A 20,982-nucleotide genomic window follows, 5' to 3' on the forward strand; every position below is an offset into this window, starting at 1 on the left:
AAAATCCATTGCGTAGTTTTAAAGATCTAAGCATACATAGGGACAGACTACTTTGTTTTATGCTATGTAGTGATATTTTTCGTTTTGTAGTACAGCCAAGAGCACAAGATTACATTATTTTTATTACAAACAGCTGTTGTATGGAGTGTAGGTCTTTGCCTCTAAGAAAAGGTGAGGATTGTAAGCCTGCAGCGGAGACTTTAGTGACCTGGTCATGATCACGTTAACTTAGATTTTGACCGCCTCCATTTGTTCTTAAGTGTACCTAAGCTGTTAACATTGAGTAAAATTCCCAGTAATAAAAGCTGTTGTTGGTTGGATCACCTTGTGATAAGGTGTTATCAGTGGCTCGATGGGCAATGCATAATGCAGGAGGGTGCATTGGTTCAAGGATGCCTTCAATTTTAATCCACGCCAAGGTTCTTGCAGCCCACGCAAGTAGTACAAAATTAAAAGCTTTTGTTTTTAAAACGGCCAAATGAAGGACATCCTTTTTACTTTCGTCCCGAATAACAAATACAAATATAAATTACTAGTGGCCGCCCGCGACTTCGTACGCGTGGATCCCGTTTTACCGATTGAATTTTGCAAAATCCTGTCTTAGTGAACACCTAATTTCTAAAAGGAACCCCCATGCAAAATTTGAGACTCCTAGCACATGTAGTTTCTGGGATTGTGTGATGAGTGAGTGTGTCAGTCAGTCAGTGACCTTCCTCTTTTATAGATGCAGGATTACTTACCAGTAGAATCACATATATAAATAGAAATTACTACTAATTACTTAGAAAAACAATTTTAAAAGCATTATTACTCGTACGCCCAATTATTAAAATTAATGGCGAACTTAATAGCTCGATAAAGAACCGTAACTGTGATTGCTTGATGTAAATTTCATTAACCAAGTAAGTATTAAAGCGTTAACGAATAAATAAACCCTCGTTTAGTAACTCAGAAACCGTTTGAGGAAAATTACAATTTCAATTAGGAATTTAATATTCTTGAAAACGAATGACGATGTAAAGGAAAAAGAAAAATGGCCGCTTAAATGCTAACGAACAAAAATATCGTTATGCAATAATATTATGTGAGTAAATGGAAATGCGCAAGCCTAAGGCGAGTTGTATTTTTATGGAATTGCTAAATGTTTGGCAAGATAAAGGCGAGTGACGAAGGCTTTTGTATAATTTAAGGATGAAGGGGTAATGCATAATGTTATACACTCTTGTTAAGTTTATAAATATCTTACACTCGTTTGCGTTGCGTACCCGAATAAAAAATCCCCTTAAACAAAAAAGGAGTTTGGAGAGGCTTCGTTTAGATTAAATTTTTCCCACCTCTATTTATTTATCGAGAAAATACGCTGGATTAAAGATAATATCTAGCATTCTTCTTATTTTCTTGTGTTAACGCAGAAAGGAAAAGATTTAACGAGACCTTTTGGAGCACCAAGTCTTCATCATCATTTCAGCCATAGCAGGTCCACTGCTGAACATAGGCCTCCCCTAATGCTTTCCATGTTGCCCGGTTGGTAGCGGCCTGCGTCCAGCGCTTCCCTGCTGCCTTTATGATGTCGTTGGTCCACCGTGTGGGTGGACTAAGTCTTACTACATAATTTCAAATCTAACCAACCTGAGAAACACCTACATAAAGTAAAACGACTTCGTGGCTAACTTTGGAATAGGTAGAAGTCAAAACGTCGGTGTTAATTTAGGTACCTACCTAACTTGAAAAGTTAGCGATCATCATCTATTATTTAAATAATCAGGCTTAAGAAATTATTAGTGAGTCCCTGCCACGAGTCATGGTCGCCCATTAAACAGCCATTATACGGGGCAAGTATGGAATAATTTTCCGGGCAAATTGGAAAGGAAAAATGTCTATTCGTTATGGAAAAGTTCCAAGTTGTCATCTTTAATGGGTCGTCGCTAAGTTGTAAATCGCAGGCGACGGCGCGCATATATTAGTTAACTGACGTCATAGTCGGAAGAATAAAGCTACTATAAAATCCATGGTCTTGTTAATTTTTCTCTCATTTTATTTTTTACTGGGCAAAGGTTGGCTTTGGCTTTATTGGGCAAAGGTTGGTTTTGGCTTTATTGGGCAAAGGTTGGCTTTGGCTTTATTGGGCAAAGGTTGGCTTTTGCGCATCCTCCTTGTTTCTTTTCTTATCAAGTCTATCTTGACTCCTAATACAGTTAACCGTAAAATAGTAATAGCAAGCTTAATATGACATGTATGTATAATGTATATCCTACTAATATTATAAATGCGAAAGTTTGTATTGATGTCAACATGTTTGTTACTATTTCACGCAAAAACTACTAAACGGATTTTAATGAAACCTTACAGTATTATTGTTTATAACCCAGAATAATATACATATAGGCTATAATTTATGACGATTTAACAAACTAAATTTCACGCGGGTGAAGCCGCGGGCAAAAGCTAGTTGTCTAAATATATAAAACGAGAAACTGACTGACTGACATATCAACGCACAGCCTAAACGGCTAAACGTAGGCACTTGAAATTTGGAAGGGACGTAGCTTAGGTACTTTAGGTGTGATGAGATAGGTGATGCTCGTAAATAAATGCAACTCACGGTTTAAATGCTATATTGTACATCCACAATGTTCTCAGCACAATGTATATAGTTCAGAAGGCACAATAGAATTAGAAGAGCACATACACACGCGGAAAATAGTTCCATAAAGCTTACAGTACCGTAGAGGTGCACTAAGAAAGGATATCCCGAAATTCCCACATAAAACATTTGTATGAAAAAATCAAAACCGCGTAAGATAGATGAAGGGGGTAAAACGGGATCCACGCGTACGAAGTCGCGGGAGGCCGCTAGTATAATATAAGTGCCCTGAAAAAAAAACAAATTCAGAATTTGAATAAGGCTATCTACATACTATGTATATTTTGGTACCTTATAAAACCTGCCTGTCTAATACGAATGCTACAAGCAAGAGTATAGTAATAACATTTTGGAGGGACGGAATAGGAATAATAATTTGGTTTACCTATCAAGTTTGACTAAAGCATCAAAGCTCAGACAATCCAATTCCATTCTGTATAATCAATAAGACGTTTTTTGTGTAGATAATGCGAGTAATCCCAAATTACAAGTCGTGACTCCAATATCTTGGATGGGACACCACATGAGTTACAAATACTACTTAAGGGCTGTCTCAAGGACTCTATTTAGTTATTTACCTATTAATAAGGGGTGAGAACAAAGAGAAAACTGAAAGAAGTCTTTCAAGGATATTCAAAAATTCGTTTAAGTTTATACTAAAGAATAGGGTAAAGCACGTCATAATCATCATCATGTCAGCCATAGGACGTCCACTGCTGAACATAGGCCTCCCCTAATGCTTAATGCTTTCCACGTTGATGGGTAAAGCACGTAGTTGGATAAAACTCAGTATAGTTTAATATAGCGATGAGTCTTTCAGAATATAATCTAGCACATAACCAATATAAAGAAAACCTAAATTCTAGACCAACTGTCTCCTAAACTGTTCAGTGATGTTTCAGTAATAAATCAACGTCGCTAACACGTTAAAACATACTGGGCTTGTTATGCCTAACAAATCCCTCATATAGTTTTAGAAAATCTTTAAAAAAATCTCTTATATTTTTTGCCCGACTTCAATATTTGTTTATCAGCTAATCTAGGCTCGAACCAATTAATTTACATAAATCATAATTACGAAGACCTCTATTTGTCACCCCTGTTCCACCTGCATCAATATTCAGGGCACAGCCCCAAAGCCTCATTGCTTGACTCCGCCGAATCTAATTTGAGAAGCCGAGTTAACGCTTTTCATAATACCCTACATTTGTTTATGGTAGGCTGTAGCGGTTGTTTATGGAATTTAATATTTGCCCCGGCTGGAGGTATGGCGTATTTTCAGGTTCATTACGGCCATTTAGAAATACTGAGCAATTACTGGAATTAATATTTTTTTGGGGTACGGTGACGAAACGCGGTAATTGGACGAGTTATTTATACGACAGAAAGGTTGTTATTTGAATTGAATTTAGGTTACTATGTGGAAAAGGTCGCTGTTAAAATTGAAAGTCAATTCAGACTAGAAAGTTCAGACTAAAAATATGTTCCTGTATGAATAACATTTCTTTTCGATTCGAAAAGCGAATCAAAATCGATCACAAATGTTATTATTACCTACCTATTGGTAGAGGTCAGGAATGTGATTAAATAGAACAGTTTTTGTTAAACGTACGTACTGGTTAGCAAAGTGAAGATCAATCTCGTTCTTACCTGTAAATAAAGAAAAATAAATAAATTACAATATCAATGCTTATCTTAACAAAGTTACTTACTTATTAACCTCTTTATTGTACACATTAAATAATAGTTTTTAATCTATCAAATTAAAATAAGTAATTTACCACTACATTTAGCTAAGTCAGCGGTTCCTGAAAGGTGGTCCGCGGAACCCTGGGGTTCCGTGGAAAGGCCGCAAGGGTTCCGTAAAAAATATTATCCCACGTTTCGTGACCGACGTTGTTCGCTCGCACCGACTTGTTTACGAACAAAGGGAGGGGCAGGGCGTGCGGGCGGAGTAGGACAGGGGTTCCACTAGGAAAAGTATAATCAATTAGGGTTCCTTAGCAAAAAAAAATTGGGAAACCCTGAGTTAAGTAATCCTGCTACGCGCTACGCCGTAGGTCACTACGCTACGGAAACAACTACGCGACAGGGGTACGGAGACTACGCGCGGCGCGCATCGTAGCGGCCGACTACGCCGTAGCCGACTTGAACGAGCTTGGGTCAGCTTGGGTATTTATTTTATTGTTATTAGAAGTGGCGCGATTAATTTGATTTATTTTGTCACAATATAATTGTATTTTATTGTAGGTAGAAAACATAGTGTTATAAGTAAAGATAGTACCTACTTTTAGGACCCAAAAGACAAGAAGACATGCAAAGAACTCCTTATGGGCTTATAAATTATGAAAAGGTTGTTTCATCATCATCATCATCATCATCATTTCAGCCATAGGACGTCCACTGCTGAACATAGGCCTCCCCCAATGATTTCCACAATGGCCGGTTGGTTGCGGCCTGCTTCTTTATGAGGTCGTCGGTCCACCTTGTGAGTGGACGTCCTACGCTGCGCTTTCCGATACAAGGCCTCCACTTCAGAACCTTGCTACAAGGTTGTTTGGTACAATACAAAACCTATAGATTAACTGTGAACACGAAATTAACGTTCATAAGTGTTATTTGATCGAAACGAAACAAAGTATTCATTTCATAAAAACCACTGCATATTGCTACAAAAAGCAAACGCGATTTCAAACCGTTGTTTACGTATCTTTGATGTTAGTTGAAAACTGTCTGTATGTGTGTCATTCGGCGTAATAAAAGTATGTCTTCACGTCTACCGCCCGTTTAGTACTTCAATGTTTATAATGTTTCTATTCCTGATCGTTTAAACAGTCCGCCAAAATAGTTCATGCGTCACGAACTGATCGAGTTGGACGCGGTCTTTGCCCAGCGGTGGGCTTTTGTACACAAACAGGAGTCGGGTAGATTGACACCGATCTTAACGGCTTTTTTTGATGTCAAAGTACTAGAAGTTTTTATGATTGAATTAGACAAAAAGGTCACTCAAATCATTGTACACACGTCATTGGTAAATAATAGACAGCTCTCTGACTTGTTAATTCGCGAATCGGAATACAATAGGTACTAGAATACACGAGAATGCGGATTCGAATCCCGTGAAGGACGCAGAGAAGAAAATAATTCGCTTTAGATGTTTCAAAACATCATAAGCCAATACATTGCATGTTAAAAACAAGAACCTACCTAACCTACATCATGGATATATTATTCATTGTAAACGTCAGCTTCATTTTATTGTAAGAATCCTACATTCAAAATAAACAAGACAAAAACTATCTCCAGTAAACGCATCAATCAATATTCACAACAAAGATGTCGCCTCCCGCCGACCTTTGCAAAGGGCATAGACTACGGGCAACCATAGATAAAGCTAGATTATTCATGGGAAGAGCTTTGAGTACATCGAACAGAGAAAATTGCCCAAAAGAGGAACGGAGAACAAAGTATTATACGTCTAACCCTCTAGTTTCATCCCTTTGACTGCTCGAACTGTTTCAATGTAAACAATGGAGAAGAAAATCTTTATAATCTATCAATTAGGAGATCGGAAACTTAGTCTTATTAACGAACTTTTTATTCATGTTTTATCCAAATAATTAATTTTATGTTTGATTAATTTTTGTTTACAAATTATGTTGAAATAGTAATACTAATTTTCAGAGTGTATTTTCTTAGTTATTTATTCATTCATTGGCATCAACAAAATTTTTTGTTATTACACTAACTTTACATAAAATAAATCAGTTCTAACTAAAAAATGGTAGGTATCTTTTGCTGAAACCTAACAAGTAAAATATGACCCTCAAAGTATGAAATAGAAATGCAGCCAGCATTCTGGACACCATGTCGCGTTGTTTGGACATATTTTTATTTGTAAATATTAGTCTACTTATCTAGTTCACCGTCAAAGTAATCGTTTTCCAATATCCGTATCCGTATAGATTACTATCAGGTCATCATTGCGTGAAACCGGACATGTTCTGATATCTGACTACCGACATGAGTGGACAAGTTATGAGTCAGATAGAACTAAACTAGCACCTGAAACGCAATATTTCAGAAGATACTGAAGAATCTATCATATCGACACCTAGCACCTACAATATTTTTAAAAAATCACCAAGTTTCTAACGTTAGTAAAATCATTCGATCATGTAGATATGAAATGTTCACTACCCAAATCAATGAAATAATTTATGAAAAAGCGAATTGTTGTCCAACAACTAGACGCTATCTTATTAGACTTCAATCTTTTTCAAAATATCAGCTCAATTTACCTTAGAATGTGGGTCAAATTAACATTGTATGATTCGATTCTCATTCACAGAATACCAAACCAAACCATAATAATGTTACCCAAACGCTAATTAGCTCGCAATAATTAAAGCTTCCCAGTTTTATTCAGCAAATACACAATAGCAGGCACAGTTTACAATTTACTTACAGTTCTATCAGCAAAACTTTGTTTACCAGGTCGGTTCTGTGTAATCATGCCGCACTCCTCTGATGTTCTTATACCTACCTACCTACTCTCTCTTTTTATAACAAACTATACTCGTAAAACCTCCTATTTCAGATACTATAATCCCCTTTTAGTGACTATCTCGCCATATCTATGGCCTTCTGAAGTGGACCCCCTGTGATATGGGATTGTATTTGGATTAGTAGTGTATTAGCTTGATATGATGGTGGATATTTGTTAGATAACTCAGAGTAAATCCAAGGTCCCAGGGCTTACTAAATTATCACCAAGAGTACTTACCTAATTGGCCTACATATAAGTTTAGTTTGACAAAAGTACTTAATCAGAAAGCTTAAGATATTCTGATAAGGGAGAGTCCGCTAATTTGGACCAGTTTTTTTCAATCCCATTTTACACATAGTTTTCTTTTGTTTTTGCTAATGTCCATGGTATATAATAAAAGATACATTATTCAACTTACTATTTCATAAGTATTAATTAACATGATTGTTGTATATTTAGCACAAATCAACAAAGTACGAGTTCAGAGCTTCGGTCCAATTTAGCCAACCGGTTCGATAATTTGTACCACATGGTTACTAAATTGGATTTCAATAAATTTCAAGCCATTAAAAAAACTATGGCAAAATAATATACGATACATTCTTAACAAATTAGAAAACGAAAAGGAACAGTAGTTAATAACATAGACAATCGATATTGTTTTACACGTTATCACGATTTTGAGTACAAGTTTTGTAATTCCAATTATCGTAACGCACACTTGTACCTAATCTACTTTGCCAGTCTTTTGCTTTCNCCTGTATAATACAAAGAGTTCTAATTTTTTTAATGTTAAAGTTCTTAAAATGTTATTTACAAGATTAAATAAATATTGATTATTGCCAATCTTAATTGTATTCTCCTAGAAATCTGAATGCGTACGTTTACCCCGCGTGCGTAACTTTACCCTAAGACTTGCGTAATTTTACCCACACATCGGGTCAAGAGTACGCATTGGAAAAGTTTTCAGTTAAGCCTATGTAGGGCTAAAACTAATTAATCTGGATGAATTTTTTTCTTAAATAGTGAAAATTTATTAAATATTCTACAGATTTAATATCATAACATGCCAATTATACAATTCTTTATAGGTCTGGGAGGCCATCAAAAAAAAAGTGCGTGCTCTTGACCCGAATGACTCTACTAATTGTAAAACCCACCTAACCAGTAATAAGAGTAAGTAGACAGAATCATATAAAAGTTCTATTTCAAATACTTTCATCTCCATGATACGTTAAACAAACCTAAACAAAGCGTGATAACGACTGTTGTCATTCTCACTTATTGCCTTAAGGCACCATCTTATTTTAACCATCTATAACCATAACCGGTGTTTTTTGTATGGAGTTTGACAGACTTTTGACGTTTGTTAAAGTAAAAGAAGATGGTACAACCCAGCCTGTTACCATAACACAAAGAATTGCATTTACCCCGATTAGTAGGTAGGTAGGCCCTTTGTTTATTTGCGTCGCAAATCTCGACGGTTTACTACGTATTTCAACCCTTAACGACATCAATAAAGGAGGTCGGAGGGAGGTGTGTCTACACTGTGCATTGTCAGTTAAAAAACAATCGGTTTTTGTTGAACAAAAAAGAGGAATATGTTTCGGAAGGAAAGTTAAATCGCCCCAATCACAATACCAAATTATTTTTAAAAACTACCTAATTATAACAATTATACATACCTACTATCGGACGTTGTATGATATATTTTATCTTCTTTATAATCTCCTATTATCGATTAAATTCGGTTCCAAACAAAAGCCTTCCCGAACTCGCTAACGAAAACAAACAATGCAAAATGGCGTGACCCTTGACCTTTCGCAAGCCAAACCCGAATTTATTTGTTGAAAACCTTCCATTTTAACCATCATTGTTATTTATTGACATTAAAAAATATCTACTTACCTATGACCTTTCAATTTTCATGATGCAATACGTAACTAAATCATAGAAAGAAATGGCCAAACATTTAATCCGATCACAGACTAATCAATTAGAAGCCAATAAATGCGTTACAAAACGCCTCTAAACCAATTATTAAAGAGATTAATTCAATAAAAACAAAACTGCCGCAAGTTTCGGGCGTTCTGCGCAATAACAAACATTGATCGGTATTTTGTTTTAGTGTTGGAAATACTGAAAACACGACGGTAGTTCTAAATTCGTGAGATTGATGCCGAATACGCAAATCTCAGTTTATGTAACTTAAACTAAATGTTACAGAACATAATTACGATATTTCATGATTTTAGCGAACTCGCCTAACTGTAGCATTTATAAAAATATGGCCGTTTTATAAATAAAATGATGAAACTTCGTTTATAAATCGAGAAATAAAACATTTTTGTTGTTATAAAATCACATAAAACAAAGCGCATCTAAATAACATGCATTCCAAATTCAAATCACACTCAACCTTTTTGCAAAATAACAGCACAAAAGGAAACGAAAATCGCTTGTTACTATTGAATTAAAAAATACAAAACAAAAGAAATTACAATTCGAAATTTAAAATTCAAAAGAATATTTTTTCTCTCATACCTGAAGCTGTTGTCTCACTGCGGCCAGCTTGTTGCCGGCAACATTTCGCACACACACACAACACGCGCGGGCTCCAGGGCGGCTAGAGCGCGACTGCCGCGCCCGAGCTAAGGTGTTGCCAGCCTCGGCCGGGCTTACCACCGGGATCATTCACGGGGTGGAGGGAACGTGACTTGGATATGGCGCAATTTGGGGTGAAGTTTGGAAATAGTGCTATCACTAGTAGTAGACATTTCATTTTATAGATATTTTATATTTTGATAATATTTTTACGGCAAAGCTTAAAATATTTCAGACCCTCAATCTACCTTCAGCTGCTGAAAGTAGGTTGAGGGTCTAAAATATTTTGCTGAAGCTGAAGTTCAGCATTGCGTCTTTAGCTCATGTTAAGGTAAGACTCCTTTGATGCACAATTAACTTTACATTACTACTTACAAAATAAGTAGCGTTTTGGGTTTTTGAATTTTTATACTTAGGCTGTTGCAGCCAATAAATCCTCCAACAAAACTAATTTCCCGTATCCTTTGGAGCTGCATACAGCTGGCAACCCCGCGCCGACCCGGGCGGTCGATAGTCCTGCACAACAGGTTAGCTTGCGTGCGCACCGCCTAGCCTGGGACGGGACCCGCGCAGGACCCGCTGGGACACCTCCAGGGCTAAACGGGACGCCTGGAACACCAAGGAGCCTAGGGTCTTTTGTCTGGGCTGGGACAAAACTTCCGTAGACAACAAGGAAACATTCGCGTGACAGATACAAGTTTTCCTTCAAGACAAAATAACATTCCTGCAACATATGAAATTCTGTAATCGCTTCGCTAGATTTTTTACACAATATTATTAACTTGCTTTGTGTGGCTTCGTGAAGCGATCGCTACTATAACTGGATAGTGGAGACTGGGCAGCTTTTAGCGGGTAAAAAGGAATATCATCACAGAACATAATTAATATTATATCTCATCAAAGAAACAGGCTGGTAGATAATGTTTTTAGTACTATTTAGGTACCTATGGCAGAGTCGCATTCATCTATTCTATTTTGTAACTTAACACCTCGGATAGCGATAACTGAATCGAAATTAGGATACCAATTAATTAATTTCATGTAATTGAATAGGTTTTGATAATGTTAAGCGAGTGACGAAAAGCTCTACCCTTAAAAATGTGTTAGATTACCTTCGCTTAGTCATGTGACTTCTCAGAATTCGATGAAAGAGCTGCGTGGGTGTGTTTCATTGAATGAAGCAATATGAAAATATTTAATTGCTTTATTTGTATAGTCAAAGTAGGAAAGAAGAGAACAGCAAAATGTGTTTTATTCATAAATTCTTGATTGACAGGGATAAAGGCTGCCGAAACGGTAATTAGCTCACCTGTCGCCAATCCTTGTGGGACATGTGACTTCTTTTTTAAACAAAATTCTTGACGTTTATTCTTATTGGTGCTACATTATGACGCACGTAATAAAGTTTCATTTGGTTATCGTCAATAAGTACACCAAGTTGAATACGTTACGTCTTCTATACGTTTTTCTTATGGAATAACTCAAATCTTAATCATCCAGGTTCTAGTTTTAAAATAAGTAGGTACAAATAATCTGAATAGGTAATTGTGAATTCAGCCAGATAGAAAGTAAAATGAAATCCGAATTATTTCAGTCATATTGAGTTTTGCGCTAAGTTTTCTATATCAGCATGATGTGGAATAAGAACAGCTAGTTTAAGTTTCACTTTTAAATGACACCAGCTTAGAAATAAAGCTGTTTAAAAATATTATGTAATTTACACCTGAAAACAAATTTGAATACGCAGAACTCGTATATTATTCAGCTCCACGCTCAACCCTTCACAGCGGTACCCCATCGCAAGATTCCTTGGATCCGCCGTTTACTCTGTTTCTGTCTACCGCCGCGGAATACAAAGCGACCCTTGAAATCACTGCATTTTCCACTGAAATGTAAATTGTCGCTCATTGTGGAACAAATCAACAAACGTATTAACAGATGGAGTCGTTGATCCATTGTATTTGCAATGAGGTCACCCTTTGTAATGAAGATTTTAGGTTAATTGGTCCAATTATGTATACCTAGATGTCATTCAAATTGTTTTCCTTATTAATTCATTTGTATAAACACACACCCACAAACTGGACCGACGATCTGATAAAGACAGCAGGAAGGCGCTGGATTAGAGGTGGGCGCCACGCCGGCGCGCCGCCGCCGCCGCGAATTTTTTCACGCCGCCGCCGCCGACGACCAGCTGCCGGCGCGCCGATACTGATACTGTACCAACTATTTGCAATTTATTCCTCTCCTATACTGTACTTATTTGTGTTTCGAACGCAGAAGAACTTTTTTTTNGGACGTTTTAAAATCAGGTTGCTTTCCGTTACGAAAGTGGGTTTTTAACTTCAAGTGTGATCAACATTTAACTTCATTCGGTGACTACAAAGACTTATCATTAGGAGATAACGTTATGCTCATTATTACGATACGCATGAGNTTATAAAAGCAGATTAAAAAAAAACCCAATGAACAAAGGTCAAACAAGGTCACGCCGCCGACGCCGCCGCCGCCGAGGTCAAAAAGTCGGCGCGCCGCCGCCGGCCAAATGTATATCGGCGCCCACCTCTACGCTGGATGCAAGCCGCTACCAAAAGTGCTGGAAGTTATTGGGGGAGGCCTATGCTCAGCAGTGGACGTTCTGTGGCTGAAGTGATGATGATAATGATTGTACAGTACCAAATAAATGTTTTTTTTTCTTTCTTTCTTTCTTTCTTTACAGTGTCCTGGAAATATTAATAAAAAAAAGTGAAAAAATAAAATTAAACCACTATTTTAGCGCCAAAATTTTGTGTAGAAAACTTGACAAGAAAACTTATCCAAACTTGAAATATAGTACATACTTAAATTAGTAAGTAAAAAGAAAACTTTGGGTAGTACATTTTGTCGTGGCCAGACTAGGATATAAGCTATCGAATAACTTATAAAGTTGGCGTTGCATTCTATTCCGAAAGAATTTATTTAGAACCCAAGTTCCCCGATGAGATTTGTTTTATATTTATTCCCGCGGTAAAGTTTGTCCTGGGAGGACAGATCGAACGAAAGGCGGCAATTTTCAGTGATGGGTCTTGGATCTTGGTGGAGGGCCGATGCCGAACGTTTTTTTAGATTATGTAGCTGGATCACCAGTCCTGCAGATGATGTAACACTCAGTAATCATAAGTAGGACTTCATTCTTTATTTAGATTACATTATTGATATTTTTTCTGTTTCACACGTTCCTATATCTTAAATTCATCACAGATACAATACAGTTAAAATACTATAGGTAAACTACTACACCTATTAATTATTCTGAACGTGTTTTCCAAGCTTGTCTGTCAAATACTTTGATGGTATGAGGCGGCAATAAACAAGAAGAATGAACCATAGAAGCAGTGACATTGACATCTTGGGGATTTGTATTTGGCCGCCTATTTTTTAACATGTACCGTACCTAATCCTAGTTACTGCTGCGTGTACGTGCCATCAAAAACCTGAAGGGCAACAGGGACACCGTGTTTACTTTCCAGTTGGCACCGTATCAGAACTTGTGCCCTTACCAGCGTTGCCAGTTTTTTTTTTTCGCCAAGTCGGGACTTTGGTACTTTTTGAGTAAAAATAGCGGGATTCTTCCGTCAGAAGCGGGACATAGTAAAAAAAACGTATATAATCAAAGGTTTTCAAATATTTATCTTTTTATTTGACTTAAAATTACGTTTACGTGACAATAGATTAGCCATAAAAAATGTATTTTAACAAAAAAATAATGTTTTAAATCAGATTTACTCTATCGTTAAATTCATCTTTAGAATAAAAAAAGAAAAAAAATTAAAAAGTTTTATTCTTTAGAATAATATGGCGTTTCAAACAATAGTCTGGTGAAGTGAGTGTCTCTCTCCGAAAAGCGGGACCGAGCCACTCCCGCGCGGGACATTTAAATTTGATTAAAAAATCGGGACGTCCCGCCAAAATCGGGACGTCTGGCAACGCTGGCCCTTACACATTCGTCTTCGGCTCTGGCCGAACTACTTTTTACCCATCACTACTGCCACGTGCCACACGCTGGAGTTCTGCAATGCCCTGTTTACTGACGAGATTGCACCGCGTCTGATGTCCTCGACACTGTAATATATTCTTGTTATTGTTTGCACGTGTAAAGAAACAACAAGGCAGCCGATTAAAGTATTCCTAAATGTAATTATTCCAGTCACATATAAATTAGGACCGCGTAATCGAGACGACAGTAGCATGAAAAGTAAAATAAAAAGACCCCTCGCCGCACAAAATTAACCGAGTTATCCAATCTCAAAGAACTTGACATGTTCATCATATCCTAAATTGAATTTATTAGTTCAATGACACAATTTCTTCAATACCTAAAGGACGATATCGCATCAAAAAATGGTAATGCCCAATCTTCCCTGAGTGCACCTAAAAATAGCTTCAAACGTCTTGGCTCATTTTCTCTGCAATATGATTTTATGTCATACTTACTTGATTTTAAATTAAGTAAAGGTAAAAATCACGTTTATGTCGTATGGGTTTTACTCTCTATCGTATGACTTTATAAGCTACAGCTCAAGTTATCTGGTGCTGGTTTAGCGATTTAGGTCCCGACGCAACCTTAGGATCTTGGTGAAGGACGAGGGGTTTTTGCAAAAAAAAACTAATGGCGCCGCATTTTTTCTCAATTCTCATTGTTTATGTTACTTATGTAACAGTATTTGTACGCGCCAGTATTAAAACCTCAATTCAAACTCATGTCACACTATTCTCTATCACTCACTCTGACAGTCCTTTCCCTTCCTCTCCCTTCCACCTTCAGTCTCGCTCTCGCATTGCAACGCGCCGCATCGCCTACCTATCTGGGCGTTAATATACGAAATAAATACTCTAAATAAACCAACTCAAATATCACCTAAAACCAACCCATAAAAATTCAAGTGTATTTGTGAAGTGAAAGAAATCGAAGGTATCCCATCCCAATCCTATCCCAAATCTCCTACAACCTCATATTCTTGTACTCGTACTATTGGAACTAAATTATAAATATACTTATTTGGAATTTAAATAGAAATAACGTTATTTACTCTATTTTGAAAAAATGAAAACCGCTCGACAAACAGCTCTACAAGTTACAAATTAAAATGTGCAAGCAAAGCCACGGGAAATGCCTAGTTTAAACATAAAATGACATAAGCCAAATAATATAAAATTCTATTTAGTCAAGACATTATCCATTCCATATTAATGACTTCGTTTCGTTTGTTTGGGAGAATACGTTATGCCGCAGAACATTTTGTATTAATGCATTTTGGATATCATCTAGTCTAGACATGGATTTATGAGACCTAGACCGGGAGGAGATGACAAGACAATTCCAAAAGTTGGAACTTGTTTTACCAAAATTGCTTTAATAAATGTACCTAACTACACTTGGCGTCAAATAAATCGCACCTCCTACGACAAGCACTTTCAAACGTATGCATCCCCAATTCCCACCAATATTGGTACCATTTGAAAGCCTAGTCTAGCCTAGAAACTTCATTTCATTAAAGGAAAGGTTTTTTTACCTCAAAAATGTGTCTATAGAAGGATCCAGTGTCTCTTCTTAAAGAGACAGGTAGTTACGCTTAAGCCTTAACTTTTATGGTTATTTATAAGACTGTTAAATTGGAATTTCATAACATATCATCTAACCTCCTGTTTTCAATCTAAAATGGACAGACATAATAACAATTTCACATTAACCAAATTAATATAAAGACATAAACTAAGACTTACCTTCTGAAAGGGCATAAAAGGGGAACGGCGTTTGAAATAACTTTCAGTAGTAAGTAGTAGGTAGGTACTCCAGAATACCACGTAGTACCCTAATCTCCTTACTTCCTCGTACGACATCCATTCCACCTATCTCGCTTGAACAGGTCCCCGGGGACGTGGATAGGTCATAGTGTGCCGTGCGTACAGTAAGTACAGCCGATAGTACATTAGAGACCATACATTTTTGTAAAATAAAACCTATAAGATGCTACAGTTTTCATCTCGATATGCGGTTGGCTATACAACATCCACAGTTAAAAAGCTATTTTTGAATAAGGAAAGAGTGAGGAGTTTGAAATCGATTAATGGACAACCGAGTCGACGGACAAGTGTTTTCATAGATAGTTTTCATCAGTTTATGAATGGCCGATTTTTTAATCTTTTTTACCAAATTATTAGCCTCCATTTGACCCTTAAAAGTATCGGTACCTACCTATGTTGTATTCTAGTTTAGTATTTATTTTTCTTTCTCCTTTAATCAATCCTTCTGATAACTTTCCCCACTGTGGCACTTTTACGAACGGTCCCATATAACGTCACGCGTTATCATAGTGCCCACTTTTTGTTACCGAATCAATTTGTGAACCCGGAAATCCTTGTTCGCTGACATTTTGCATAGCTTTTGGCGGGTAGTCGTTGGTCTTTTGAAGATTAATTGATGATTGATGTTGTACCTGTTGAATGTGCTACTAGATTATAAAGTAAAAGGGTGCCTAATCTAAAATGTGACCCGAAATCAAATCGTGTAAAAATTACAGTTTTAATTGGACATGTTTTTTTTTAATTTCGTAAGTAAAACAAGTAAGAATTTTTTTTCTTTATTTTCTAATATTATCAATTTATCACTGATTGTTCCAGCTTGGCAGCAAGAATTACGAGTCTGAACTGCTGAATGCTCTCAAGCATCACCTCTCCTTCTTCTTAAACAGCGCTGTGAACTTGCCCGCCTCGTATGTGGGCATGAAGGGAAGGTAGCTGGTCCATTTCCACCTAAAAAGGGGACGAATTTATAATTAAAGAATATTAGAAATTATTTTCGTAGATTTCAACACGGCTGGGCGGCGTTCAGGAAACTATGCAACATCTTTTCGTCCAAAATACCTCAGTGCCTGAAGACGAAAGTCTATTACCAATGTGTATTACCAGTGATGACTTATAGGCCTTATACAAAAGCTCCAAGTTACACAGCGTGCTATGGAGAGGGCTATGCTCGGTGTTTCTTTGATCGAATCAGAAATGAGGATATCCGTAAACGAACTAAAGTCGCTGACATAGCCCGACGGATTAGCAAGCTGAAGTGGCAATGGGCAGGGCACATAGTACGCAGAATTGACGGCCGATGGGGCAGCAAGGTTCTGGACTTCTGGAGTGGAGGCCACGTACCGGAAAACGCAGCGTGGGACGTCCACCAACAAGGTGGACCGACGACATCATAAAGGTGGCAAGCAGGAAGGCGCTGGACGCAGGCCGCTATCAATAGATCAACATGGAAATCATTGGGGAGGCCTATGTTCAGCAGTGGACGTCCTACGGCTGAAATGATGATGATGATGATTTTCGTAGATTACAAAATGAAATGTAACTGACCTGCGTATCAGCCCCATTCCGACGGGGAAGTCGTACGTGTCCCCTTCTAGCGAAGGCTCCGCGCTAGTTTCTAATGCCATCTGCTGCGCCCACGCAGCTAGGCCGCGTTCTTCGTCAGTTCCTGTGACAAAATAGTTTTCTAACTACTCATAATAATATTAAATAAACAACTTGAAAAAATTTAACTGCCTAAGGCGGGAATCGAACCCACGACCTTTCGCTTGCCGGGCGACTGCTCTTCCAACTGAGCTACTTACACACTGGATGAACCCATCGAAAAGTTTAAGTAGCGACTCTAATCGCTAAGAAATTTCATAATGATAACACCCGTATTCACAAAGGATGCTTGCATAAGTAAATTCACTTGGGGATAAATGCGTCATCTGTCTACCATTAAGACGCATTAATCTTGAATCTATAGGTACATTACTCTTATAGGCATCATTGTTATTGTTACAAGCAATGCCATAAGACACCCCGCAGCCTGCAGACTTTAAGTCGAGTCAACCAAGAGTTTTGGACGGCTTCCAATTTGTATGACGACGAATCGGCCGATACTAAATCAGTGTCGTACTTCCATACATGTCCATACTGATTAATTGCCCTACCAAACTATTGGACTACTAAAAGTCTGTAGTTTACGAGGTGTCTAGAAGAACTATAATCCTAACCTAGTAAGAAATTGTCCATAAGACACCCCCAGCAGAATCGAGGTGGAGCTTTACACGGCGTCCAGTGCTTCTAAGCCGTGGAGTCAGCAACAGAGGGAAGAACAGGTTGAACTGACCATGAGGATGACACGATAAAGAAACAAGAGTCAAACCCTATAATAACTAACCTGGTATCACATTGTCCATGACACAGTCGACCACCCCTCTCACCAGGATAGAGGTACGCAGCACTTGAAGCACAACATCCAGAGCTTCCACGCCGGTATGTATGGCTCCAATGTGGGCCGACATCCATCGCGTGAGTACCAGAGGGAAGGACAGGCTGTACTGACGATGAGGATATCACAATATAGGATCAGTTCCTAAAATTCTAACCTGGTATCAAATTGTCCATCAAGCATCCTACCACTCCGCCCACTAAGATAGAGGTGGATAGCAGCACTTGCAGTACAGCATCCAGTGCTTCTACACCGGTTTGGATAGCTCCACTGTAGGCCTACATCCATCGCGTCAGCACCAGAGGGAAGAACAGGCTGTACTGACGATGAGGATGCCACAATAAAGGAGCAGTTTCTAAAATTCTAACCTGGTATCAAATTATCCATGAGACATCCCACCACTCCCCCAACTAAGATAGAGGTGGAGAGCAGCACTTGCAGCACAGCCTCCAGTGCTTCTACGCCGGTTTGGATAGCACCGCTATGAGCTGACATCCAGCGAGTCAAGAGGAAACAACAGGCTGAACGGATGATGACGATGACGCGCTAAAGAAACAGTCCCTGAAATTCTAACCTGGTATCAACTCCCCACAAGGATAGAGGTTGATAGCAGCACTTGAAGCACAGCATCCAATGCCTCCACGACTGTTTGTATCAGCACCAGCAGGGAGAACATGCTAAACCAAATGATGAGGATACCACAATAAAGGAGCAGTTCCTAAAATTCTAACCTGGTATCAAATTATCCATCAAGCATCCCACCACTCCACCCACTAAGATAGAGGTGGATAGCAACACTTGCAGTACAGCATCCAGTGCTTCCACTCCTGTTTGGATAGCGCCGCTGTGGGCTGCCATCCACCGCGTGAGCACCAGAGGGAAGAATAGGCGGAACTGATGATGATGATGAGTCGCTAAAGGAACAGTCCCTGAAATTCTGACCTGGTATCAAATTGTCCATCAAACAGCCGACCACTCCTCCCACCAGGATAGAGGTTGAGAGCAGCACTTGCAGCACAGCATCCAGTGCTTCTACGCCGGTTTGTATGGCGCCGCTGTGGGCCGCCATCCAGCGAGTCAGCACCAGAGGGAAAAACAGGCTAAACCCGATGATGTACAGGTTTCTGGAGCTGTTCAGGTCTACGTATTGGAGAGCTGAAAGACCTGCAGGAAGAAGGTAATAATAGTGATGATTAATGAATGAATCGTACTGTGTTGCGATTGGGTGTGCTGGAAAACAATAAAGAAAAGGATGTACCTAGTTCTTATTTAAAAACCTCTTTTTAGTCTTTTATTGTATAGGAGTATCTACTTACCCTATTATTAATCAAAATTATTCACTCGTTGAACAGTGGTTTGAAGTGACATTTCCAAATGTCACTTAAAACTAATGTTCAACGAGTGTGTAAGTTTTTATTAGTAAGGGGGTTAGTGTTTTGAGTGGAGGATCGTCTTTGAACTCAGGGTGAGTTGATAGTAATTAGTAGCAATGCTGAATATTCTGTTGCTTTAAAAGTATTGCTATTGACCTTTAAAAATACCATGAAAATGATAAAGCTGAGTTAATGTAGATTTCGAAAGCAGTGTTCGTAATTTAGCCTGGACAAAAGGCAAAAGTTCCTCACCAAAGGCAGCGATCATCCCGAACATCACGCAGAACAGCCCCCCAATGATGGGCTGAGGGATGATGATGAACACCGCCCCTAGCTTCCCCACCACCCCTTGTAGCACCATCAGGCCCGCCGCCCACTGCACCACGCGACGAGACCCTACCTGGTGGTGAAAAATTATAGCTAATAGGTTCAAATTACTACTCTCCTTTAGGGCCTAAAGGCATAAATTCCTAAATATGACATGAAAATTAAACATACTAAGTAATATCTAAAGTCATCGGATGCTTAGTAATGAATGCATTGATGATGATCTAACAGGTGTAAAGCTTCAACCACACGAACGCTTGCAGATCGCCATCGCCGGCGCGATCATAGGCCAATGGACTGTCATGGGTCGCGCGACCTGTCACTGGCCTATGATCGCGCCGTGATCGCACCGGCGATGGCGATCTGCACGCGTTGGTGTGGTTGAAGCTTTAGTGACGCCGATCGCGTTCTCTCCAAAAATGTTGATGGTTTGGCAATGGCATTTATATTAGAGACTAAGAATACGTATATCCGACAGCCAAAGTGCGTCGCTGATGATGATGGTAATGAATGATGATCTAACAGACCTTAGTGACGCCGATCGCGCCTACGTTCTCCCCGAAGGTGTTGGTGCCATTACCGGAGCCCCAAAGTCCGGCCAAGATGGTGCCCAGGCCTTCCGTCCCCAGGCCTCGGTTGATGGCATGGAGTGGAGGCGGTGGTGCAGCTACCAAAATGCCATAAAAATCAGAATAAAAAATCAGTTTTGAGTCTCTTTGAGAGTTTTCAGTCAAATGGTCCACTGCTGGACAAAGGTCTCCCCCAAGGATTTCCACGTCGACCGGTCCTGTGCAATTCTAATTCGTACGAGGAATCGACTGACACCAAATCGGTGTAATGTTTCATACATCTTCATACTGATTAACAGCCGGGCCCAACTATCGGCCAACTATAAGTCGGTGATCTGCGCCTACGCTAACAGGTTTTCGTAAATATTAGCTCCCCTGGCTTACCTGGAAGTCTTTAAATAGACTTCGGACGCAGATTGGCCGTAGTAAGGACAATCTGGTCAGGTAGGGATTCTTGGATGGCTTAAACATGGAGTGCAGGTGCGGTTTTGTTCCCCAGTCGATGAAGCACCTGATGTCGTGCCCTGAGTGCCCAAGCAACTGCACTCAGGAGGATTTGATGAGTGCTACTGACAACGCCACTCTTGTGGCGGAGTTTTGGGCTGGACACTGTGTAGGTTTGTTGCCGACACGAAAAG

General features: G+C 38.9%; 2 protein-coding genes across 3 annotated transcripts in view; both read right to left on the reverse strand.

Moving 5' to 3' along the window:
* LOC114351002 (uncharacterized) overlaps positions 1-9,833 on the reverse strand; it is a 98,549-nt gene extending 88,716 nt beyond the window's left edge. The window contains exon 1 of the mRNA XM_028302026.1: positions 9,738-9,833. The gene's annotated coding sequence lies outside the window, so the exon portion shown is untranslated. The remainder of the gene's footprint in view (positions 1-9,737) is intronic.
* Positions 9,834-16,431: 6,598 nt separating this feature from the next.
* The window catches only part of LOC114351018 (solute carrier family 23 member 2), a 31,701-nt gene continuing 27,150 nt past the window's right edge, over positions 16,432-20,982 (reverse strand). The window contains exons 9-13 of one of the 2 annotated variants that reach the window (XM_028302055.1): positions 20,303-20,442; positions 19,701-19,848; positions 19,018-19,239; positions 17,187-17,307; positions 16,432-16,589 (exon numbers count right to left, since the gene is read on the reverse strand). In XM_028302055.1, coding sequence (XP_028157856.1) covers positions 16,505-16,589; positions 17,187-17,307; positions 19,018-19,239; positions 19,701-19,848; positions 20,303-20,442 — 716 coding nt within the window. In that variant the 3' untranslated portion in view covers positions 16,432-16,504. The remainder of the gene's footprint in view (positions 16,590-17,186; positions 17,308-19,017; positions 19,240-19,700; positions 19,849-20,302; positions 20,443-20,982) is intronic. The other variant, XM_028302054.1, reaches the window with a different exon arrangement.

The sequence above is a fragment of the Ostrinia furnacalis genome, unplaced genomic scaffold (assembly GCF_004193835.3).
Source record: "Ostrinia furnacalis isolate ACB-3 unplaced genomic scaffold, ASM419383v2 OfSCF1066, whole genome shotgun sequence".
Classification (NCBI taxonomy): domain Eukaryota; kingdom Metazoa; phylum Arthropoda; class Insecta; order Lepidoptera; family Crambidae; genus Ostrinia; species Ostrinia furnacalis.